General features: G+C 37.3%; 4 protein-coding genes across 4 annotated transcripts; all 4 read right to left on the bottom strand.

The window, feature by feature from the left end:
* Positions 1 to 7506: 7506 nt before the first annotated feature.
* Positions 7507 to 9431, bottom strand: LOC116115338 (lysM domain receptor-like kinase 3). The gene has a single exon (XM_031401497.1). It carries the CDS (start codon positions 9131 to 9133, stop codon positions 7904 to 7906), a length of 1230 nt encoding a protein of 409 aa, XP_031257357.1. The 5' UTR covers positions 9134 to 9431; the 3' UTR covers positions 7507 to 7903.
* A 2347-nt stretch (positions 9432 to 11778) lies between these two features.
* Positions 11779 to 12656, bottom strand: LOC116115343 (probable acetyltransferase NATA1-like). Its single transcript, XM_031401502.1, has one exon. The coding sequence runs from the start codon at positions 12576 to 12578 to the stop codon at positions 11904 to 11906; it is 675 nt and encodes a 224-aa protein (XP_031257362.1). The 5' UTR covers positions 12579 to 12656; the 3' UTR covers positions 11779 to 11903.
* A 7073-nt stretch (positions 12657 to 19729) lies between these two features.
* On the bottom strand, positions 19730 to 20403 carry LOC116115368 (L-ornithine N5-acetyltransferase NATA1-like). Its single transcript, XM_031401528.1, has one exon. It carries the CDS (start codon positions 20398 to 20400, stop codon positions 19822 to 19824), a length of 579 nt encoding a protein of 192 aa, XP_031257388.1. The 5' UTR covers positions 20401 to 20403; the 3' UTR covers positions 19730 to 19821.
* A 2785-nt stretch (positions 20404 to 23188) lies between these two features.
* Positions 23189 to 25247, bottom strand: LOC116115341 (DNL-type zinc finger protein-like). The gene is made up of 2 exons (XM_031401500.1): positions 25084 to 25247; positions 23189 to 23949 (listed from the first exon to the last, which is right to left on the bottom strand). The coding sequence occupies exons 1-2, from the start codon at positions 25166 to 25168 to the stop codon at positions 23474 to 23476; spliced, it is 561 nt and encodes a 186-aa protein (XP_031257360.1). The 5' UTR covers positions 25169 to 25247; the 3' UTR covers positions 23189 to 23473.
* Between the last annotated feature and the right edge of the window lie 592 nt (positions 25248 to 25839).

The following is a 25839-nucleotide window of genomic DNA, read 5'->3' as shown; positions in this document are numbered from 1 at the left end:
ATCTGCGTGATCGTGAAATGCTTAAACGGCTCGAGTGCGGCCTTAGCTTTCTTCAAATAGCCGATTATGTTTTCTTCCTTGGCGTGATATTCCCCCAAAATTTGGTTGACAACCAGCATGGAGTCGTTGTGAATGCTGATCACGGTTGATCCCATTTCTCTTACCAATCGCAATCCAGCGAACAGAGCTTCATACTCGGCCTCATTATTGGTCGCTTTAAACCTGAAACGGAGAATGCCATGAATGCACATCTATTCGTGACTTAGGAGGAGAAGACCTGCTCTGACCATTTTCCTGTTCGATGATCCATCGACGTACAGGCTCCAGGTCGACAGGTTTTGAATAGTTTCCTGTGTGGCTTCGCTTGCTTGTTGCTTGGATTCCTTTATTGGATGATATGAGAATTCTGAGATGAAATCGGCAACAACCTGCCCTTTGATAGTTGCTTTCGATCTGTATTGCAGATCAAACTGACTTAGTCTCATGGCCCACTTGAGCAATTAACCTGATGCCTCTAGTTTCTAGAGGACTTGCTTGAACAGGTAACTAGTCATTACATGGATTGTGTGGGCGTGGAAGTAAGGTCGCAACTTTCTGGAAGCGATCAACAGGGCATAAGCCAATCGCTCCATTTCTGGATACCTCATCTCGGCATCTAGCAGACGCTTGCTTGCGTAATAAACTGGCCATTGAATCCTGCTCTCTTTCCGAACTAAAGCTGCACTAACCGTGTACTGCAAGACGGACAGATACAGAAGCAGAATTTCCTGCGGAAGAGGCTTGGACAGAAGAGGTGGTTTTCCGAGGTGCTCTTTAATGCTCTGAAATGTCTGTTCGCACTTGGGAGTCCACTCAAACTTCTTATTGGCCCTATGGATGTTGAAGAATGGCAAGTAGCGATCTGTTGCTCTCGATATGAAGCAACTGAGTAATGCTATTCGCCCGTTGACACTCTGAACCTATTTTTGATTGGTCGGGCTTTTCATGTTAAGGAGAGCTTGGATTTTCTCGGGTTTAATCTCTATTCCCTTCTAGTTAACCATGTACCCCAGAAATTTTCCTGAAGATACTCCAAATGAGCATTTGAAGGGATTGAGCTTCATCCTTTATTTCCGGAGGATGTCGAACATCTTAGCGAGATGTGCTATGTGATCTAAAGTGACATGCGACTTGACTAGCATGTCATCAACATAGACTTCCATTGACTTCCTGATCTGCTCGAAAAACATTTGGTTAACCAACCGCTAGTAAGTCGTTCCAACGTTTTTCAGGCCGAAGGGCATAACTCTATAACAATATAGCCCCCAATCCGTAACAAAGGAGGTATGCTCTTTATCCAGCGCATACATCGAAATTTGATTGTATCCCGAGTGTGCATCTATAAAACTCAGTAGCTCGTGCCCGGAGATGGCATCAACGAGCTGGTTGATCCTGGGTAAGGGAAAATTGTCTTTTGGGTAGGCTTTGTTAAGGTCGGTGAAGTCAACACAGGTCTGTCACTTGCCATTGGGCTTCTTTACTAGCACCGGGTTGGCAACCCAACTCGGGTAGAGAGCTTCTCGGATGGACCCATTCTGAAGGAGATTATCTACCTCGATTTTCAAGGCATCATATCACTTTGGATCCATCGCTCTTCTTTTCTGGCGGATCGGCCTGGCTTAACTATCGATGTTCAAGGCATGGCAAATGATGCCTAGGCTGATCCCGACCATATCGGCATGCGTCCATGCGAACACATCAATATTTTCTCTGAGGAAGCTAGTCAGGTCATTAGCGAGTTGGGGGTTGAGATTGCTTCCAATCCTCAACACTCGGCTCAGCTCGTTCTGGTCGACTGACACTTCTGATATATCCTCAACTGGCCCACTGGAAAGGTATTCCTGGATACGAGGATCCATATTATCCTCGACTGGGCCAGGCTGTGGTTCGATCTGACTGATCGTCATTGCCTGTTCGGTAATGCCATGCAGGATGTCTTTCCCCTTGCATGCCATCTGCATTGCCTTTACATAGCAGTCGTGAGACATACACTGAGATCCGCTTACTTCCCCTATCCCCGTCGGGGTGGGGAACTTTATCCTGAGATGGTAGATCGAAGTGACTGCCTTGAAGTTTCTTAGTAGAGGTCGCCCTAGGATGTCATTGAAAGCGGAGGGGCAATCCACTACCAAGAATTCAGTGACCCTGGTCACCTCGTCAAAGTCACCTAGAATGACTAGAAGTGAGATCGTTCCCTTGGGGATCAAGTGATCCCCTGTAAAACCATATAGGGGGATAGAGGCAGGCTTCAGGTCAGCCTCATCCAATTTCATTCTTTCGAAAGCTCACTGGAACAGGATGTTCACAGCACTTCCATTATCCACCAACATTCTGTGGACGTTGCAGCGCCCTATTTAGGGCATGATCACGAGAGCATCATCATGGGGATGATGCAATCGGACTACGTCTTTTTCGAAGAAGGTGATTTCCTCCTCCCTGCGAACCTTTAATGGTCGTTATGTCGTGTTCATCACACGGATAGGGTCGTGATGGGCTGCGTGAGCATATCTTTCTTGGGCACCTCGCGAGTTTCCCCAGAGGTGTGGTCCCCCAAAGATTTTCCCCACGCTACAGATACCCTTGCGATCACAACGCTTCTTGCCCAGTTCCTCTCGATTTTTCTCCCTTACGGAAGTAGAGTCATCAACATACTCTTTGAAATGCCTCTACTTGATAAGATCTTCGATTGCCTGCTTGAGAGCTCGACACTCATCGGTGTGATGCCCATTGTCCTAATGATAACGACAATACTTTTTACTATTTCTAGCTGAGGGGGGATTTTTCATGGGCTCAGGTTCTCCGAGTAGGCCGGCCTCTTCTGACTTGTCAAGAATGGCCGAGACAGATGCATTCAAAGGGGTATATTGATTCCTGTCGCAATCGCGACGAGGAACCGGAGCATAAGACTTCTTGGGCTCGAACCGCTGTTTCTTTCCTTTTCGCTGATCATCGTTAGCCCATCGACGATCAACCCTCATATTTTCCCCCTAACCTGGCGTACTGCCCGAAGGACACAGAGTTCTCAATATGGAGGTATTTCTCCGTAAGGTTGTAGAAGCGAGTGAGAGAAACATCGTCCTCTGATTGCAGCTCCTTCCACAAATCTGTCTGTGGACGAACTCTCGCGATGATGAGAGTCCGAACGGACTCTTCGAGAGTGTAAGCTACTTTATGGAGCTCTTTGTGAAATCTGTCGATGTAGGATTGGAGGGATTCATCCCTCTCTTGCCTTACGTGGTTGAGGTAGCTCAAAGGCATTGAGAACTTCTTGTTCGCCTGAAAGTATCTCAGGAATGTCAAGCTCATCTGATTCCACGAGCTGATCAATCCCGCCGGGAGCGACTTGAACCATCGCTTGGCATGAGATGTAAGAGTCACTGCCAAGCATCGGCATTTTGCCAAGTCAGAAACCTGCTGAAGTTCTATCAGGTCGTTGAATTCATACAAATGATCCTGCAAATCAGAATTCCCATTGATCGCTTGCATGTCGGGCATTTTGAATCTGGACGGGAGAGGGGCGGCTAACACAGCCGGAGAAAAGGGAGACGCCTCTGCGACCTGCCCTCGCTCATTTTGCTGAGCCTTTAGCTGATCTAAAGCTCGCTGTAGCTCCTCAATCTGAGGCAGCGAAGCCATTCGGGGATTACTTTCCCCCATGCGGGTTCGACCCTCGCGATATTGCGGTTAAGGAAAGTCTGAAGGTCAGATTCCTCCTCGCCTCGGCCGAAAATTCCAGCCGCTCTTGACACACGCTGGCTAAAGTTGTGTGATGGCGATGAATGGTCTGGGGAACCTTCCCGACCTCCACGGTGGTGCAAACCAATTGCGAATGGTAGGAACTTCCCACACGATGACGATCAGAGTCGTCATTTTGGCGATAGTGGGAATCTCCCCACCTTGCACTTTTGTAGGAGTGCTCGCGCGATATGGCAGGGGACAGCTCAGGCTGCGACATGTCACCAAGACTTTGCACCACGGGTTTTCTACTTAGGGTGCGATCGGTGTTTGCTGGTCCCTCGGAGCCTCTAGGCCCGCTGTTCGCCACCTACTTTCCCTTCCTTTGACGCGCTGCAGTGCTTGCGGCACGGGTTATCGCCCTTTTCCGCGCTTTCATGCAACCTATAGGCGTTTTTGGCAGTGGCACTGTCTCATTTGATTCGGGTGGCGCGATCCGATTTAAACAGTCCAACCTTTGGTTGACAATTTAGAGAGTATTGTTGAACCTCTCTAGGTAGCTCATGATGGTTGGATCAAGCTGTGAGCTCGAAGGGATATCCCCCACGAGATTTTGCGGGACTGGGGGCACTTCAGAAGAAGTGTCCTCTTGCACCTGGGGGATCTCTTCCTCACCATGATTGGTTCGCTCAAGTTCAAATCAGCGAGCCATTTGCTGTTGTAGGACCGATTAGTTAGAGATTCTCCTGATGAAGAACGAATACTAAATCAGACCCTCCTTCTAGCACCAAACTGTTGATGCTCGATTTTAACACCAACTAAACGCACGTGGAAAATGCTGAGCTGACTCAGAAGACACACATGTACAGGAGTATTGAACTGAGTAAAAAATGAAGAACGGTATTTAAAGTGGTTCGGATGCTTAAATAAGTAAATCCTACGTTTACTGATATTGTATTAATATATTTGAGATCAGGTCGCGTTTAGCGAGCTGACTTACAAGAGGTTACAAGAGAGAAAGAGAGTATATATGCTATTTCAGAGAGAAATTAGTTAATCCTACAAACGGGAGAGGAACCCTCTATTTATAGTGGAATAAATTGAGGTAATGATTGCTAAATCAAGAAGTAGGTCAGATTGTCGTGCAAATCTTTCCTTGCGTCCCGTTACTCACCTGCTCGAGTGATTTACTCAACTCTTGCAGGGATTGGACATGTAGATCGCCTCCAGCTTTTCACCAGCCTGGCGCACACCTATTACACTGGCAGGAACATGCCGCTTGCATCAGCGTGCGACGTGACTGCATCTGAATGGCTGCTGGACTTACCTAAGCTCTGGACAGGGCTCTGCATCAACCCTACTTTACCAGGCATAACAACATTATTGATGTTGGATGAGCTCTGGATTCTAAATCTCAAGTTTGGCCACCGTTGCATCAACCAGGTTTATATGTGAATCTCGGTTCCTTTGGGATACACAGCTAATAATGTCGGGGGGGTGATGCTTGATGGCATTGTTACCCTTCTCTCATTGTTACCCTTCTCTCGCAAATGCCAGACGACTATAAAATTGAAGATAAGGAAAAACAAAACCTGTAGTTATGTTCCGTATTATGCTCGGAAGAAAGAGAGGATCCTCTGAAGGATGTAAAGGATCCAAAGGAATGAATTTGATAACATAATCGGTACACTGGTAAAGCTTTTTGCTACTTACGATGGGAAGTACCAACTACCAACAGATCATCAAGAAAAAACTGGAGCCATCAAATCAGGAAGCACTACATCAGCTTTGGGGCAATTACCATCGCGGCTTTAGCCTTTCAGCACTTTAAAGTGACGAGTGGTTTCCTCTGTTTTGCTTATTGTTTTATCACTAAGTTATAACTGTCGTTACTACAGAAATACAGATTTACTTTCTGTTCAACGCATATTATAATATGTACGATGGTTTCAACAACTCTGCTTTAATCTTTAAAAGGGCACGACGAAATACATACATTTGAGATAAATAAAATAAGACTGAAATTGTATCATATAAAGAGAAATAACATTTACGTGGTTCGATATAACCAGCCTACATTCATAGATGAGAGAAATCCACTATAATTTTATAAACATGACATATAAGAATACACAACACCATAAATCCAGTAGATAATTAATAGAGTAAAAACAATTCTAATTTCTAACCTAGTACTTAGAACGAAAACAATCATAATTTCTAAGACACTCTACACATGATGTTTAATAACTTTTACATTAAATATTAAATACTCTGTGTTCTCACATTCTCTCATAACCTTGAATTGGTTCTCACTCATATATTTATAAGTAGAATATGAAATATTCTATTTCTAATAGGATTTATATTTCAATTCCTAATACGATTCTTAAATTTTATTCCTATTTACAACTATGTTCCTTATCAAATAGTTTTCTCCAAAACATACAATTTTATATGAAAACAAATAAGAAAACGAGTCATAATAGCCCAACACTCTGTTATCAGTTTCATATATTTTTCTTCTTTGATTCTGGCATATAAATGGGAAATGCTGTCAAGTTTTTCCCCCACTTTCCTGGTGAAATTGTTGACTTCAGAGGGGAGAAAAATAGTTGGTTAAATAGTTTAAATAATTTCATATGCAGCCCTGCTCATCATTACAGGTGAAAAAATGCTTGAAACCATCAATGACTTTTTTGGATAAAATACTCAATTAGCTAAGGTCTGCATTGGATTCAACGTAACACAGTGGTCAAATGAATTTCTTAATAGAGTAGGAATTGATCAATATTTCATGGTTGTATTCACCATGATATGAGCTCATCAAATTTTAAACAAAGTCTCCGACGAAAGGGAATTTTCAGATAATATAATTGAAATATTAAGATTCTCATGATATCATATGAATATATTTTCTCATATGACATCATCTCTACTTAAGGAAATCGTCAGAAGAAAAGACAAGTTCAAATTGGTCTCCTCCTATAATATATGAGGAAAAGAAAAGTTCCAATTGGGTACTCTTGCAACAAGATTAAATTAATTCCTAAAACTAACCCATTGCAATCTCCAGAAGTAAACTTTAAAAACTAAATTTGATGCTGAATATGATACTTACCATCTAAACGATTTGTAGCTATCTTGCCTGCATATGGAAGGGAACACAAATGAGTTCTGCCCCATCAATCATGACACACCTCATTGCATACATCATTCCCCAGATATTTTGATGGAGTACATGCTTTCAACAGCGAAGACCTAGAAGAAAAGTCCGACAGCCATTCTCTCGTCCAGGGAACAATCTGGTTCTAGTGTGAGCATCAACTATCTGCAAATGATGCAAAACTCTCCAACACTTGCTGGCTTCACAGTACAGCATCAATTAACATTTAGGTTCAAGATTCATAAGGCTGAAAGGCGATGAGAAGAGAAAAGGGGAATCTTACTCATCATCTCCAAAGGCATCTGCCATGCATTATTTAAACAGAAACACAACAAATTATGCAAGTATGCCTGTTTATCAGTCTCCTTAATATACGTGGTGCTTGATTTGCTGAATTAGAAGCAGGGGAAAAACGGATTTCCAGTCTGTAATAAATTTTGAATAAATTCTGCTAGTTTGGACAAACAAGATAATCATTAGAGGTTTTCTTCCCAATTGAATAAATGAGCATTCTTGCATATCATGATGAAAGCTTTCATGTATAGCATGTCTAAAAACAGAGCATCACGGGCCTCTAACCCTACAACCAAATCTTTAGAACCTGTCTTTTATTATCTAGGCTGGAACTCTCTTGCCAAATAAAGAACTATGACTAAACATATAGGATGGTTCAACTATAGTTTTTAGCTAACTTGAGGCACTAGGAGTTTTGGTTCTAATCGCCATATGACTTGGACTCGTTGCAAACACAGCAAATATAAATCAAACTATAGACTGAATCTGGTCATAAGAGAAGACAAGAGGATAAAAATATCAATCAATCCAACACAATAATAACAAAGATTGTAGTATAAAATTCTGCTAGTATATTATTCAGAACAGAAACAATATTCACATGTTCCACCTTTAAAGAATCACTTTGAATGAAAAAAGAAAATTGAAGCAATAACTCAACTATACAATGTATCAGTGTCACCACAAAAACAACTGTAAAGCCGCCAAGAATCAGCAACAAAAATACCCTCATCTAGGTGCTATGGACACTGAAAAGTCAGTAGGCAAACCAATTTTCTCAGCCCAAGTCTTGGACTCCAAATACAACTTAGAAACCAATCCTGCCACATGCCTCATATCAGGCCTTTTCTCCGGATATTCATCCACACACTGCAAACCCAGCAATACCATTTTCTCAGCCACCTCCACCGGATATGAGTCCCTCAACCTCCTATCCACCCACCTCCTCACACCACTACCACCACCAGCAGCTGCCTCACACGCTGTTTCAATCACACTAATCCTCTTATACGCACCACTCCCCTCATCAAAAACAAACCTCAATGCCTCATCCCCAGACACTAGTTCCAACATCACCACACCAAAAGCATACACATCTGACTTCTGAGAGGCAACCCCAGAAAGCTGAAACTCCGGAGACATATACCCTCTAGTCCCCTCAATTTTCCTTACTTTAGAATCATTCTTCCCCATCACTTCACCACACAATTCAGCAGTCCCAAAATGACAAAACTTAGCACACAAAGCCTCAGAATCAGAATCTCCTTCACTAACTATAATACTTGAACTCTTAATATGATTATGAATAAGATTGGACTGAAGACCCGAAAAATGGTGAATATAATCAAGACCATGAGCAAGATCAGTAGCGACCTGCATACGCGAGAGCCATGAAGACAAAACTGTAAAATCTGGATTATTTTTATTCCTGAGACAATCTGAAAGATTTGCTCCTGAAACATATTCATAAACAAGATATATATAATTCCCAGAAACAGAAGCACCCAGAAGCTTGATTAAACTACTATGATGACTACGACAAATCACAGATAACCTCTCACATAACTGTTCCAACTCCAAAACACGCCTCAACTTGCGTTGAAAGATGATTACCTCTTTACCCCGAATGGAGGAACGCCAAGAGGTGGAAGAAGAGGAGGAGCTGAACTTGTTGGACAAGAAGTTATTGGTAGCCGAAAAGATTTCTGAGAAGTCGTAAATGTGGGGGTTTTCTGGTAAAGATTCTCTTAGAGTTTTGAGGGATGTTGAAGCTGCGCTATTACCGGACGATTTTGAGGAGAAATTGTAATGGGAATTGGGCGTGTAATCGTTGCTGGTAAAGTTGCTTAAAGAAGGGTCGGTTATCGAAGATGATTTGGACTTGAATGAGGATTTTGAAGAGCGCGAGTTGCGTGGCATCTGTGAGACTATGTCTGTGCTACGTTTTGATCTACACATGGGTGAAATATAGCATAGAGATTCGATGGGATTTTGAATGTCGTGATGTGAGCATAGCAGAGATTTAAGATTGAAGAAGATTTTGATGGTTGTGTGAAATTGGGTTTTGGAGGCTTCTACTCTGGTCTCTGTCAGTTGCTAACGTTGGCTAACTGAACATCTGAAAGCTCACGGGCTGTCGTGTTCCTGGGTCTTTGGCTGTCTAAAACTTTTGCGTATGAACTGGGCTTCAAATAGCGTATGTAATAGGCACGTGTACGTCTAAGCAATCAATCCAATTTTATTGTATAGAGTATAGACTGGTCAAGATGATTAAAAGGATAAACTTCGAGCAGCCATTTTCTATTCATTTCTGAATTCTAAACCAGGGAAGCTCTTAACCCCTTTAAATTCAAACAGATGATGATGTTAATGTTAAAAAGTCAAATTTAGTAAATGTCTATCAACTCCCATTCTTCAAAAGAATTTTTCTTGTTATATCAAACGATTCAATGGCTAACATCTAATCCAAGCATCTTTTTGTATATAATTCATTATTTACATAAAATGAACTACATATTTTATTATTTAAAATACTAAAAAAATTTAATTAAGAATAAATGACCTTGACTAGTTCAAATTATGAAGTGGGTACAATACAACCGCTGATAATTATAAAGAAGAATGCATACAGGTCATGAAGAATTTTATAATGAGAGACTGACAGTGAGTTAGGTGACAAGCTATCAACTTCCCTCCATCGACAAGGATTTCTTTTTCAAGAAAATAATATAAAACTTGATTTGTTGAAAATTTTATTCCAACAATATAATATAAAAACTTCGATTAAATGTGGGTATGTTTTTGTTGGTTGGTATCAACATTTTCTGAAAGGAGTTGTCAAATTTTGAAGAAAAAAATAAATGATTGGGATTGGCACGTGTTTTGAAAGAATCAGTAAATAGATGTCTAAAGTATAAAAGAACCCTTAAAAGAACCACTCTTTAATGGTTAATGGGGTTGCTAGTGCTAGACAAACTACTTTGAAATTAAAATGCCTTATTTCTGACTTGAAATATTTCCATAGAAATACAACAATGACCTTTCAGCCACTGCATTTCCACTTTCAACAACTCCGTATCCTGCAAGCAAAGATACTTGAATTTTGACTAAAGAGTCTAATCTAAGACCAAGAGTAATAAATCTTCTGTATACCCATTAAATTGTCAAGACAGATGATGGGCATCCATTTCTTTTGCTTAATAATACTTTTTCCAATCTTTCTTCTGGATTTAATTTTTGGGGGTTTGTTACCTGCTGGCCAGGTTGTTACCAGCCCAATTTCAACCATTAAATCTGCTCACAAAAGGAATTACTGCACAAAATAAAGCAATAAGAAGCACTTCCCTGAATATCTACTTAATGGAACAATTTTCTTTAAGTTAATAACTGAGTCTGACCACCCCTGCACTCGAAATCCAGACGCCTGAAAAATCAATGTTCAAACTCGTTTCTTCCACAGTGAAGAAATTATGAGTTCAGCCCGAGTCTCAACGTGGGAGTTGGAAGGATTCAGAATTAAAACTAGCATGCAAGCTCAACTAAATGATAAACCTGAAACTATCTGATGTAACAATGATTTGATAGAATTCATATTTAAAAAATAAATATAAATGCAGAGCATGATCCATTATAACAAATCTGTATAGAGGAAAACTCTTGAGCAGATATTTTACAAAACAGAACAATCAGGTAAAAAAAACCTCAATAATAGAAAATGGTGAAGTTGATGCAGGTAAAACGGTGTTTGTGGGCATTAAAAATGATGGAGTTGAAAGATAAATGATATTTACAGAGATGGTAAAGCTTTCCAGATGAAGATGATGACCCTAAATATAAAGTGAACACACTCCTTTAGTCTACAAACTATTAAAATTTAACATCAACATGTTCAGAAGCTCAGCAGGTGTAACAAACAATCCTAAAATTTTAATGCTAATAAACAAGAGATATTGAGCAACCTATAACTTCTCCACCAAAAACTTGAACCCCAAAATCTATCACTAAGCCAGTCATTTTGCCAAAATAACTTAGATTGGTTACAACATTTTTGTCAAGCATTTAAACTATTTAACCTTTTCTTTTCCACACCAGCTTCCTTCCCATCTCCTCCCGACCACATTACTATTGACATTAACATGTACATCGTTTTTCCCCATGTCTAGTACTTTACTTGGCAGAATATTCGAAAGAGCAAGAGGAATAATAGCATTATCATCCCAATATATATGAGGGAAATAAGCACAAAAGAAATTCCGCAAAAATTAATTCTTCCATAAACAAATGGAAAAGCACCAAATAGAACTTTTCATTAGGATAAACCTACAAATGGTTAAAATCATTTTATACTTTTCCCATAAACCTACCTGAAAAGTCCTCATCTGAAGTAAAATGGATAACCAAATAGAATTCTAAAACACTGGAGTACCATGATCTAAAAGAATTCTAAAACACTGGAATATCATGATCTAAACATAATCTATTTTAATTGGCCTCATGGGAACACAATGACAATGACCCTTTTCTCTTTTTATACTTTTCTTATTATAAACTAAGCAGAAATGAAACAACACATCTCAATCAGAAAACAAACGTATAATGGTGAATGAAACAACAAACTTAAAGTCCGGGAAACAAATACTTAGATGATAATATTCAATAACATCAACTTCAGTAACAACCTTATCATTGTCAAAAGAAGACGATCTCTCATAAACATTAACAAAACACTCTAAATAGCATCATCACCATACTTTTCAAGAGCCGGACCGGTCAACCGACAAATCCGCCATTCATCATGAACTTTAGCCCCCATCTCTTCGTAAAACTTAATAGCATTAACATTCCAATCAAGCACAACCCACTCAACTCTCCCATACCCCATTTTCACTGCTTGTTTCGCGACGGCACTCAACAACATCCTCCCAAAACCCTTCCTTCTGTAACACTCTCTCACGAACAAATCCTCAATATAAAACCCGGGTTTCGCGAGAAACGTGGAATAATTCGGAAAAAATAAAACGAACCCAGCAACAGTAACATCGTTAACATTATCGGAGATGAAAGTTTCGCGCTGGGGATCGATGAGGGGGTGATCTAAGTAAATGACGCGTTCGGAGGAGGGGAAGGGTTTTGGGGAGACTTCGAGAAGGAAGATGGTGAAGGAGGTGAAGGGAGCGGAGTTGAAGAGGGTGGCGGAGAGAGAGGATTCCGTGGCGGAGCAGAGGTCAGTAAGGCGTTCGAAGACGGCCATTTGGTGGATGAGTTTGTGGATGTGCGGCACGTCCGCGGGAGTGGCCAGACGGATGCGGGAGAAGAGAGGGTTGTCACGGCGAGAGGACTCTTGGAAAGCGATGGAGGGCTCCGGTGCTGGGGCTGGTGGCGGCGGTGGTGCGGCAGCGGCCATTTTTTTGGGTTGAAGATGAAGAGCTGAAAAGCGGTTTCTAGAGGAATGAGTGAGGTTTTGAGTATCGGTTTGTCTGTGTTATTGTGCACAGGAGTGTCCAATTTTAGGTAATTTTATACTTTGCTTCATTAATTTTACCATTCAACTTTACTCTTTTTTTTTTCCTTTTTTTTTTTTAAAATACTATTCTACAGTAGCCAAACATAAATGTGGACAAACTTCTTTTTTAACTTTTTCTCGTAACTTTCAACGTTCTAGACTAAGTTGTGGACCCATTTTGTTTTTTTGTTTTTTCAATTTTTTTAATTATTCTTTTTCATTTGTCGCTGGTACTTTTTTTTGTTCTTGGTTTTCAGAATTTCTACAAATTTAATTATAAAGATTAGGTAGGATTATTTTACTTTTGGAGTAAACGTACTTTTCCCACCGAAGATTTACCTTTATGATACTTGCCCATGTAAAAGGTTTCAAAATACCTTTTTTTTTACCAAAAGTTTATATTTCATTATTTCGTTAATACTTAAAATATTATTCATTTTCTTAACCAGTGTTCATGAGTTATTATAAGCAAAGTTAAGAGGAGTTTTATAAAGTAGAGTCAGTAGATAAAATAGTGGTGACCGATTGAATATTCACTATCAGAATCAACTGAAAATTAATTAAGAACAGAAAACCTTAGCTTTGTTCTGACCGACAATCGGCAAAATATCAGGTGTTGAGGTGACAGAAGTTTTATAGAGAAGAGACCGAAGGTTCAAATCAGTGGCAGATCCAGGATTTTTGCCCAAGGTGGCCTCTGCAATTTCGGCATTGTTTGTCAAACAATTAGTAAAAACTTAAAAAAATTACCAAACCTTAAAAAAAAAACAATATCAAGAACCTGAAAAGAATGTAATAAAACAATATTTTTTTACTTTAATAAATCTATGAAAAGTAAAATTTTGAGTAAATATGTTGAGTAAACCTTGAGCAAAACCTTTTTATTTTTTTATTTTTGGCTTCTAAAGATTATAATATAAATTTTTATGATTTTGATTAGGCCTAACCTAAGCTAAAGTCAACCACAACTTAAATCAAGTCAACGTTGTGTTGACTTTTAATATGAATTAATACAAAAAATGGAATTTTCTTGACATAAACATAGATAGTAACTTGAATTTCTTTAATAATTTTATATAACTAAACAATGACATTTGAAATGTAGGAAAGTGGTGGGTGACAGGTGAAAAATAATGTCCTTTAAAATATAGTTAATATTTTAATTTGGAAAAACAGGTTCATTCTTAGACATAAAACACAAAATAAATTCACAAGATTCATGTTTTTTTCCCTCAAATTAGAATAAAAAACCTCCAAAAAAACAAACATGATTTAACCCTAAAATTAACTAAATTGAAATGTGCAATACACATACCTAAAACTGATAAAACAGAAAATGAAGCTAATTGTGGCATCTTGAGTAGTGAAAGCTTCAACAAGTTCAGTCTTCAAAAGTTTTAAGAGCAAATAACATGTATGAGAGAGTAAAGAATTTTAGGGATAAAATCATAAAAAACAGGTAGAGTTGTGGAGAAAAATAGTGGAAAAAGTTTTAAACTTTTAATATGACGTGGGCTTAGAATATATATATTAATAACAAATTTTTTATGAACCTAGATATACGTATAATAGTTCTTATTTAAAAAAAAATCTGAGGATGGGCTTGAGTATATATTTTAATAACAATTTTCTGTAGGTCTATATATTAATAAGTTTTTGTTTTTTTTTATTTTTAAATCTAAGGGTAAGCCTAGGCCTCCCCTCAAAGGGGTTGGATTAGCCCCTAGTTTAAATGGTGAGGACGGAAAGAATTTTCGCAGTCGAAATTAGCTTTGGATATTAACGAAATGGGTAATACTACACTTACAACTTTCTCACTCATAAACTTTTTCTCACAATCCCGATGTGTCGGCTCGCAAATGGATCCCGCTTACTCACTATAGGTTACATCTGCTTAATTATGAGTTGTTATATCAGAGTTGTGAGAGAAAGTTTGTAAAATTAGATTGTGAATTAATATTTATCTTAATAGAACATAAACTTTGGGTGAAAGGTGATATTTTGAAGCTTATTTGGTGGACAATGTCAATAAGGCAAACCTTGAGTAGGAAAAGTCTTTACCCTTGAGATTATTTTGACATTATATTGTTGAAGAAAGAAAGAAAGCAAAAGAAGTAAAGAAGGAAGGAAGCTCTGGACTGTTCTAAAGTATTAAAGTAATAAAACCATGTGGCCATTAAGATAAGGAACAGACATATAATGATTGAACTCATCTCTTTTGTTTATGACACATTGCCAAATGCCAAATGCCAATCTTCCAATTGACTCAACTAAATTCTTAGAAACAACTAAATTTGTCACATTCTGTAATATTAAAACTTCATGCTATGATATATTTAATCGAATCAACACCAACCCTTGGATTTGTTTAACTGATCATGTTTATTATAATCAAAACAAAAAAGCTTATGAACAAAGGTTGATAACAGTAGGAGACAGATATTCTAACGTTTCCATAAATAAGTTTAGGGCCAAATCAAGAGACAATTGTAAAGTCATGCAAGCCTAAGCAAAAAGCATAGTAAGGATATAAGTATCGAAGCCCAAAAGTTAGGATAAAGATTGATTCACAAACCAATCTTATAAATTTTATCTAGTAACCCTAAAATAACTGTTTACGATTGATCAGTTTGTAAATAGGTAGGAAAGACCAATAGCGAAAGGACGAGTCCTATTTATCAACCTACAAAAATAAGATGGATCAAAGGAAAAGTCAAAAAGAGCCCAAACCCTCATATTTTACAAGTTACAATCCAATTCTTTAAGAATAGGAAGTCAAAGAGAAATAGAAACACCATCTATACGATACCCCATTATCAAGGTTATGCTTCATGACTCCTTACCTTAAGGGACAAGTCATAAAACCCATAATCAAGAACCCTTATAACATGGGGATTGCAATTGAAGAAGACAAGTCAAATTTTTACTACACAAGCAAGCTTAAACACATTTAGGCTTTACGCTACCAATATTGTTTCTTTACTTTTGTAATCTCCATCAAGGTTCCACCATATCTTTGTACCTATTGGGATTAATGGGATAATAAGAATCTTATCATTTTTGGGTCAAACAACCAGTATCTTCTCTTCAATTCTATACCTGATATATGCAAGCAAATCTAGATCCAACGAGTTTCATTTTTTGCATAGATATGATGCTTAGGGGTGAGCATGGGTAAATAGTAGAACCAGAACCGACCCTGTTAGGGTTCGGTTCCAGTTTTAGAAAATTAGAATTGGAAATTTTTGGGTCCAATTTCAATGCCTATAATGCTAGAACCAGAACCAGAACCAGAACTGGAATCAAGGTCTAAGTACCCAGTTAGGAATTGAGATTGAATTGTAATTTTTGTAAATTGTTGAGCGTGTATTAGTAAGTTTTTAGGGGGTGTATTTGTCTTTTTTGTAGAAGTAAGGGGTAATTAAAATTAATCCGAATACTCAGAACCGGAACCAAAACCTATGTTTCAGGTTCTGATATCAGGTTTCCAAGAACCAGAGCTGACTGGTTCCAGTTCTAGTTCCAAATCTTAGGTATCGATTGATTTTCGTTCCAATTCCTTAAAAAAATATAGAGCACCTAAAACCGATCACCCCTAATGATGCTGTTGCCAATGATTGTGTTCTAGTAAGCTTCCAACCCTGTTACTTCTATTTTAGTAGGATTATCAGCTCCATATATAAGAGGGAAAGTTTGAAAAATGAAAAAGAAAAGTGCAACCCTCAGCCGTTGATTTCGGGTGACCGATTGAATATTCACTATCAGAATCAACTGAAAATTAATTAAGAACAGAAAACCTTAGCTTTGTTCTGACCGACAATCGGCAAAATATCAGGTGTTGAGGTGACAGAAGTTTTATAGAGAAGAGACCGAAGGTTCAAATCAGTGGCAGATCCAGGATTTTTGCCCAAGGTGGCCTCTGCAATTTCGGCATTGTTTGTCAAACAATTAGTAAAAACTTAAAAAAATTACCAAACCTTAAAAAAAAAACAATATCAAGAACCTGAAAAGAATGTAATAAAACAATATTTTTTTACTTTAATAAATCTATGAAAAGTAAAATTTTGAGTAAATATGTTGAGTAAACCTTGAGCAAAACCTTTTTATTTTTTTATTTTTGGCTTCTAAAGATTATAATATAAATTTTTATGATTTTGATTAGGCCTAACCTAAGCTAAAGTCAACCACAACTTAAATCAAGTCAACGTTGTGTTGACTTTTAATATGAATTAATACAAAAAATGGAATTTTCTTGACATAAACATAGATAGTAACTTGAATTTCTTTAATAATTTTATATAACTAAACAATGACATTTGAAATGTAGGAAAGTGGTGGGTGACAGGTGAAAAATAATGTCCTTTAAAATATAGTTAATATTTTAATTTGGAAAAACAGGTTCATTCTTAGACATAAAACACAAAATAAATTCACAAGATTCATGTTTTTTTCCCTCAAATTAGAATAAAAAACCTCCAAAAAAACAAACATGATTTAACCCTAAAATTAACTAAATTGAAATGTGCAATACACATACCTAAAACTGATAAAACAGAAAATGAAGCTAATTGTGGCATCTTGAGTAGTGAAAGCTTCAACAAGTTCAGTCTTCAAAAGTTTTAAGAGCAAATAACATGTATGAGAGAGTAAAGAATTTTAGGGATAAAATCATAAAAAACAGGTAGAGTTGTGGAGAAAAATAGTGGAAAAAGTTTTAAACTTTTAATATGACGTGGGCTTAGAATATATATATTAATAACAAATTTTTTATGAACCTAGATATACGTATAATAGTTCTTATTTAAAAAAAAATCTGAGGATGGGCTTGAGTATATATTTTAATAACAATTTTCTGTAGGTCTATATATTAATAAGTTTTTGTTTTTTTTTATTTTTAAATCTAAGGGTAAGCCTAGGCCTCCCCTCAAAGGGGTTGGATTAGCCCCTAGTTTAAATGGTGAGGACGGAAAGAATTTTCGCAGTCGAAATTAGCTTTGGATATTAACGAAATGGGTAATACTACACTTACAACTTTCTCACTCATAAACTTTTTCTCACAATCCCGATGTGTCGGCTCGCAAATGGATCCCGCTTACTCACTATAGGTTACATCTGCTTAATTATGAGTTGTTATATCAGAGTTGTGAGAGAAAGTTTGTAAAATTAGATTGTGAATTAATATTTATCTTAATAGAACATAAACTTTGGGTGAAAGGTGATATTTTGAAGCTTATTTGGTGGACAATGTCAATAAGGCAAACCTTGAGTAGGAAAAGTCTTTACCCTTGAGATTATTTTGACATTATATTGTTGAAGAAAGAAAGAAAGCAAAAGAAGTAAAGAAGGAAGGAAGCTCTGGACTGTTCTAAAGTATTAAAGTAATAAAACCATGTGGCCATTAAGATAAGGAACAGACATATAATGATTGAACTCATCTCTTTTGTTTATGACACATTGCCAAATGCCAAATGCCAATCTTCCAATTGACTCAACTAAATTCTTAGAAACAACTAAATTTGTCACATTCTGTAATATTAAAACTTCATGCTATGATATATTTAATCGAATCAACACCAACCCTTGGATTTGTTTAACTGATCATGTTTATTATAATCAAAACAAAAAAGCTTATGAACAAAGGTTGATAACAGTAGGAGACAGATATTCTAACGTTTCCATAAATAAGTTTAGGGCCAAATCAAGAGACAATTGTAAAGTCATGCAAGCCTAAGCAAAAAGCATAGTAAGGATATAAGTATCGAAGCCCAAAAGTTAGGATAAAGATTGATTCACAAACCAATCTTATAAATTTTATCTAGTAACCCTAAAATAACTGTTTACGATTGATCAGTTTGTAAATAGGTAGGAAAGACCAATAGCGAAAGGACGAGTCCTATTTATCAACCTACAAAAATAAGATGGATCAAAGGAAAAGTCAAAAAGAGCCCAAACCCTCATATTTTACAAGTTACAATCCAATTCTTTAAGAATAGGAAGTCAAAGAGAAATAGAAACACCATCTATACGATACCCCATTATCAAGGTTATGCTTCATGACTCCTTACCTTAAGGGACAAGTCATAAAACCCATAATCAAGAACCCTTATAACATGGGGATTGCAATTGAAGAAGACAAGTCAAATTTTTACTACACAAGCAAGCTTAAACACATTTAGGCTTTACGCTACCAATATTGTTTCTTTACTTTTGTAATCTCCATCAAGGTTCCACCATATCTTTGTACCTATTGGGATTAATGGGATAATAAGAATCTTATCATTTTTGGGTCAAACAACCAGTATCTTCTCTTCAATTCTATACCTGATATATGCAAGCAAATCTAGATCCAACGAGTTTCATTTTTTGCATAGATATGATGCTTAGGGGTGAGCATGGGTAAATAGTAGAACCAGAACCGACCCTGTTAGGGTTCGGTTCCAGTTTTAGAAAATTAGAATTGGAAATTTTTGGGTCCAATTTCAATGCCTATAATGCTAGAACCAGAACCAGAACCAGAACTGGAATCAAGGTCTAAGTACCCAGTTAGGAATTGAGATTGAATTGTAATTTTTGTAAATTGTTGAGCGTGTATTAGTAAGTTTTTAGGGGGTGTATTTGTCTTTTTTGTAGAAGTAAGGGGTAATTAAAATTAATCCGAATACTCAGAACCGGAACCAAAACCTATGTTTCAGGTTCTGATATCAGGTTTCCAAGAACCAGAGCTGACTGGTTCCAGTTCTAGTTCCAAATCTTAGGTATCGATTGATTTTCGTTCCAATTCCTTAAAAAAATATAGAGCACCTAAAACCGATCACCCCTAATGATGCTGTTGCCAATGATTGTGTTCTAGTAAGCTTCCAACACTGTTACTTCTATTTTAGTAGGATTATCAGCTCCATATATAAGAGGGAAAGTTTGAAAAATGAAAAAGAAAAGTGCAACCCTCAGCCGTTGATTGTTCCTCAAATAAAGGGCAGACAACCAAATATAATATAATATTTTTCCCGTAATTCTACGTTACAGTAAAAAAACTACAAAAGTGGAAACGCGATACAATTCTTAATATAATGACGATGACCAGCAAACAAATCAAGAAACTCCTGAAAAACAAACGCTTATTGATATTAAAGAAATAACATCCGCTTCACTCACCAAGCTTCTCAAGAGCTGCACTGCTCAACCAGCATAAACGCCATTTATGATCAACCACTTCAGCTCCCATCTCTTCGTAAAACTTAATAGCATCATCATTCCAGTCAATCACAGCCCACTCAACTTTCCCATACCCCATTTTCACAGCTTGTTTCGCAACTGCACTCAACAGCATCCGTCCAAAACCCTTCCTTCTGTAACACTCTCTCACGAACAAATCCTCGATGCAAAACCCGTGTTTCGCGAGAAATGAGGAATAATTCGGAGAAAATGAAACGAACCCAACAACAGTAACATCGTTAACTTTATCAGAGATGAATGTTTCGTGCTCGGTATCGGTTAGTGGATGGTCTAAGTGAATGACACGGTCGGAGGGGGTCAAGGGGTTCGGGGAGACTTCGAGGAGGAAGATAGTGACGGAAGTGAAGGGGGCGTATTTGAAGATGGTGGCGAAGAAGTCGTGAGTGAGGTGTGAGAAGACGGCCTGTTGGTGGAGGAGTTTGTAGATGTGGGGGACGTCGGCGGGAGTGGCCAGACGAATGCGGGAGAAGAGAGAATGGGAGGGCTCCATTTTTTTTTCTGGTTGGAGATAGAAGAGTTCTGGATGATTCAGGATGAAATTTATGAGGATAGAATGATAGTGAATTTCAACCACCACCATGGAAATTTCAGTAAGACAATAATATAAAACTTGATGTGGCGAAAATTTTATTCCAACTTATAATATAAAAAAGAAAAGTTTACATTTGATATGGNAACATGTAGTGAGTTGCCTGTCTCAATGCCATGCTCAGTGCTATAATCGCGTTTCAGAATCACCACAGAACTGCAAGAATGTAAGGGTAAGGGTAAACTCTGGAGCTTGGTGCAGCACTGTGACTGTGTTAATATGAGAATCATCGTAGACATGATGGCATGAGAATCCAAATTTGATTACAGGTGAGGTGAGTTGTCATGGTAGAGAAGAGCCTTATCCACCAAATTCTTGACCCTCTTTTTAATGGTCTCCCCAAGCTCTTTTTTTCTTCAAATGTGAGACGGGGGAATTATTCACTTGCATCTTCTGATATTGATTCGTTACCGTGTCCAAGTTGCTAGCATCCATGCCCAATTTCACCATTCCAAGGACTGAATTTATATGGAGTACAAATCCAAAAGAACGTAATTATTTGAAGTAGATAAGTTCAGATTCCTGCTCTCCAAGTAAAATCTTCAGAGAAGCCGAGCAGAGATCCGGTTCTACTTTTGTAAGCGGTTCCAAAAAAATCTCTTTTCTACCGGTGGAAACAGAGTTCTACAAGGAATATGGTTTTCAATTTCCAGTTGAAAAAAAAAAAAAGGGAAAAAATGAAATTCTTTCTATTTATATTGTTGTAAATGCAAAATTAGTTTATACAAGGCAGGTGAGTTTTGATTTCATGACTGATTCAGGAGAGTACTATCCTCGAATGCTGAATTGAGGAACAGATCTAATATGAGAATTCCTTCTCCATTCATAGTACTTCATATTAAATTGCTCTTATGGGGCGTTTGGTTGGTGGTAATGTCAGATTATTGGGATAATGTCATCTGATATTACTTGATTACCACGTTTGATTGTTAAGTAATATAAGATTTCGGTAACCTTTAAATACCAATAATAGTTACTATTGGTAATATTGGAGGTAATCTGATTACCTCTATTTTCCTAGGTATTCTGAGATTAACAGGGTTATTTTTTTTTGTTACAATTTTATCCCTTATTAATAAAAATTTTGGACAATAATGCCCTCATTTTAAAATAAATTTACATTAATATCCTATTTCAATTTTACCCTTGTTTAACTAAAATTTTGGACAATAATGTCCTTGTATTTAAAACAATTTACAGACCACTGCCACTCAGCCACCACCATCACTGCCACCTAGCCACCACCGCCTACAGCGGCCAACCACCACGGACCACCTCGGAAAACTCACCAGAGTCCCTAAAAAAGAACGAGTTTGAGTGGGAGGCTCCGGGAGTCATCGATATGGCCGTTTTCAGCCATATTGATGGCCGAAAACGACCATATCAGGCCAGATCTGGTCGTTAATGGCCAGATCCCTAGCCATTAGCGGCCAAATCTGGCCTGATATGGCCGTTTTCGGCCATCAATATGGCCGAAAACAGCCATATCAAAGCTTCTTAGTCACGGTGAGTTGTTGATGGGGACTTTCGGAGACTTCCGACGGTGGTCTGCGGTGGCGGCAGGAGGTAGGGGTGATTTCGTAATAAATTAAAGTTTTATATAAGTAGGGGTGTTTTAACTAAATCTGAAATATTGGGGGTTAAAAGAAATTATTCAAAAATTAATAATAAAAATAATATTATATTAATATTTGTAAAGGGGACAATTTAGTAATTTAAATAACATACCCACCAATTTATTNTCCGTATTATGCTCGGAAGAAAGAGAGGATCCTCTGAAGGATGTAAAGGATCCAAAGGAATGAATTTGATAACATAATCGGTACATTGGTAAAGCTTTTTGCTACTTACCATGGGAAGTACCAACTACCAACAGATCATCAAGAAAAATCTGGAGCCATCAAATCAGGAAGCACTACATCAGCTTTGGGGCAATTACCATCGCGGCTTTAGCCTTTCAGCACTTTAAAGTGACGAGTAGTTTCCTCTGTTTTGCTTACTGTTTTATCACTAAGTTATAAATGTCGTTACTACAGAAGTACAGATTAACTTCTGTTCAACGCATGTTATAATATGTACGATGGTTTCGACAACTTGGCACAACGAAATACATACATTCGAGATAAATAATATGAGATTAAAATTATATCACATAAAGAAACATGATATTTACGTAATTCAACATAACCTGCTTACATCCATAGATGAGAGAAATTCACTATAATTTTATGAACATGATATATAAGAATAAGAGTACATAACACCATAAATCCAGTAGATAATTAATGGAGTGAAAACAATTCTAATTTCTAACCTAGTACCTAGAACGAAAACAATCATAGTTTCTAAGACACTCTACACATAGTGTTTAATAACCCATACATTAAATAGTAAATACTCTGTGCTTTCACATTCTCTCATAACCTTGAATTGGTTCTCACACCTATATTTATAAGTGGAATATGAAATATTCTATTTCTAATAGGATTCATATTTCAATTCCTAATAGGACTCCTAAATTTTATTCCTATTTACAACTGTATTTATTCATTAAATAGTTTTTCCCAAGATATACAATTTCACATAAAAACAAATAAGNCTGAACAACATGAGACAAAATTGCTTCATGCTCTATCTGGAAATTGTAAGATGTGCAAAACAAACCATCTTATTTTGCCAGTTCTCTTTTGACAGTGAGATGATCCAGTCATTCAATCCAAAAGCACAGCAAAATCCATTATTTTTCTGAGATCAATCAAGGATTCCATCTTAATAACTTTAACTTCAAGTAGAATGTCAATCAACACTTGCTACATTAACTTTCAAAATTAGACTCAGACCTTTAAGAAGGCTACGCCTAGCATTCTACTATTAGAATTCGAGGCAATCATGGTAACCACATATTTGAAACAAGAAATGAAGTAACTCAACTACAAAGGCGTTTCCTATATATTGTTGTAGGTAGCTGGATATATTAGTCTTTCAAGTTTCCCTTTCCAGTTAAATCTTCAAGTGTTAGATTAAATGTATCAGAAGAACCTTTCTTCACTTCTTCCCCACGAGCGGCAAGGAATTCCTCAACGCTTCCTGGTTCTCCAAACCACCCAAGACGATCTGCAATCAGGTGCAGATTATTACAGCCACCACAGCGTGCCACCACAACACCTTTCTCATAAGATTCACGACAAATGGTCTTCACAGATCTTGTTTCACATACCCTGCAAGTAAAGATCATAGCCAGATCATGCCTTGGGGATGTCTTCAAGTTGGAAACGGCAGTGTGCTTCACAGCAGAACTGTCATCAGTGGGCTTTAAACTGCCAGTCTCATGATTTTGCAGAACCTCATCAGCCACGCTGGTTGGATTTGTTATTGTTTTAAGTCCTCTTCTATGATATTCATTTCTGCTAAAGAGTGCACTTGCTGAAGGAAACAACTGCCTAGAGGGTTCTGCCAGAATATTGAAAAGAGTAGAAAGTTTTTTAATACTTCAGAAAGTCAATGTCAATAACAAGGACAGAGAGAAGAGTATGTATGCTACATTAATTAATTGAAGGACCCAAGTCTCCTTCTTCACTCTAAATCATTCAGTTACATCAACCTTGTTAATCTCAACATCCTCATAAAGTGTCTAACTTGTCTTTTAAATAAGGGGTGAAAGTCACCCGAAAATTACCTAAATCAGCAAAATGCACAGATTTACTTTCTAATACAAAACAATGGTTGAACTAACACCCCTACTTCATTCATATTCATGACAACTAGTTTTCCCCTGCATTCTAATAATAAGCATTAAAAGCAAAAAACTAGATATTAGCAAAAGACATTTCAACATGTCTTAATATCCACCGAAAGGACATTTCTGAGACATCACCAAACATAGCCAGATTATTACCAAAGTTTCTAGGGTTTTAGATTTAATTCTTTGAGCAGATACCTAAGGACCTCTTCCACTTAATATTTACTTCAATTATGATCCCAAATAAGCTATGAGGAAGCAATCAGTCAAACGATCCGTGATAGCACGTGACTCCAAACACCAAAGAAAAAACTTGTCGGAGCAAATGTATCGGAAAAACACTTGAAAAAAAATCCTTCAGTTGTCCACAAAATCTCAAAACAGAAGACCAAAGGTCAAAACTGTATAAGCTAAATATGATATAGACTTACTTGATCAGAATAATTACAGATTTTGCCTCAATGTGAACTCATCAAAATGCTTAAAGGACAATTTAATTCATTGTCCACTTTGCTAAGCTGTTGCTTCAAACTCCACATATTTCTAAGAAACATAGCTTTAATTTCAAGAAATTTAAAATCAAACAAGATGATAAAAGATATAATTTCACTACTAAGAAAGGAATAAAGTTCGAGTATTTTTCCACTCAATTGGCTAAAATAGATATTATTTATCAAAATCATCAAGAACCCAAACCGGATATTCACTTAAAAAGCTCAAAACAAACAACAGAACAACAATACTGCGATTAAAACAATTTCTTATTAACATTTTTATATATGAACACATGCATATAGAACGAGCGAGAAAATCAAATAAGGAAAAGAGGCAGAGGGTTCGTTCACCTTTGAAGAAAGAAGAAGAGTTTTGAAGCCGATTAGGAGACAGGAGAGAAATCACTCGTTTAATCTGGGACACTCTTGCCGCCATGATTGATTACTTAGGGTCGTCGAGGTTGAAGGCAGCTCAAAGGAATGTGGGGCACACGCGTATTCATACACTTAACAATTTTTTCTTTTTCAAGTTTATTGTATAAAATATAAATAGCGCGGTTTGTTATAGTGTTGTACTGTTGTCTTCTCACCGTTTAAAACAACAGAAAGGACACGTGGCATAAATCTACTAACCCTAGCTGCCAAGTGTTGGTAATTTAATCTGATAAAGAACACCTAGGGAAAAGGTTAACGGCGTGATTTTCTTTTCAAAAAATGTCTTAAAATCTAATGAAATTTATCCTGTGTTGACAGCACACTGTATATACAGTGGACTGCGGTACTAGTTCCACAGAGTTTAAACGAAAGTAACAGACTTTCCCTCCAACCAAAACTTCCTTCGTTACTTGTTTTCAAGAAACCATTCAAACCCATCATAAAAATGATGCTGGATCAACAAGCTCGCCTGGAACTGTTTCATATAAAACCTATCTCTGTAAGGCTCTATTTTGAGAGTTTTTTTTTCCATTGGTTTTTAGGAGTTTTTAATTAAACTGATTTTGAGGTGTTTTAAAACCATTATTTGCTAGATTTTGTATATACTGGTTTTGATTGGCCGAAAAACTCCCAAGAACCAGTATAAAGTATTTTTGAGGGGTTTATAAAACA

This window comes from Pistacia vera, unplaced genomic scaffold (genome assembly GCF_008641045.1).
Source record: "Pistacia vera cultivar Batoury unplaced genomic scaffold, PisVer_v2 Contig737, whole genome shotgun sequence".
NCBI classification, from domain to species: Eukaryota; Viridiplantae; Streptophyta; class Magnoliopsida; order Sapindales; family Anacardiaceae; genus Pistacia; species Pistacia vera.
This window is presented reverse-complemented; position numbering and strand designations above follow the sequence as displayed.

What these genes read in the sequence shown, in the direction of transcription:
- LOC116115338 (XM_031401497.1), bottom strand. Translation starts at nt 9,133, where the DNA reads ATGTGTAGATCAAAACGTAGCACAGACATAGTCTCACAGATGCCACGC.
- LOC116115343 (XM_031401502.1), bottom strand. Translation starts at nt 12,578, where the DNA reads ATGGCCGCTGCCGCACCACCGCCGCCACCAGCCCCAGCACCGGAGCCC.
- LOC116115368 (XM_031401528.1), bottom strand. Translation starts at nt 20,400, where the DNA reads ATGGAGCCCTCCCATTCTCTCTTCTCCCGCATTCGTCTGGCCACTCCC.
- LOC116115341 (XM_031401500.1), bottom strand. Translation starts at nt 25,168, where the DNA reads ATGGCGGCAAGAGTGTCCCAGATTAAACGAGTGATTTCTCTCCTGTCT. An exon ending in CTCTTCTTCTTTCTTCAAAG is followed by an intron (nt 23,950 to 25,083) that starts GTGAACGAACCC and finishes ATATTCTGGCAG; the next exon opens with AACCCTCTAGGCAGTTGTTT.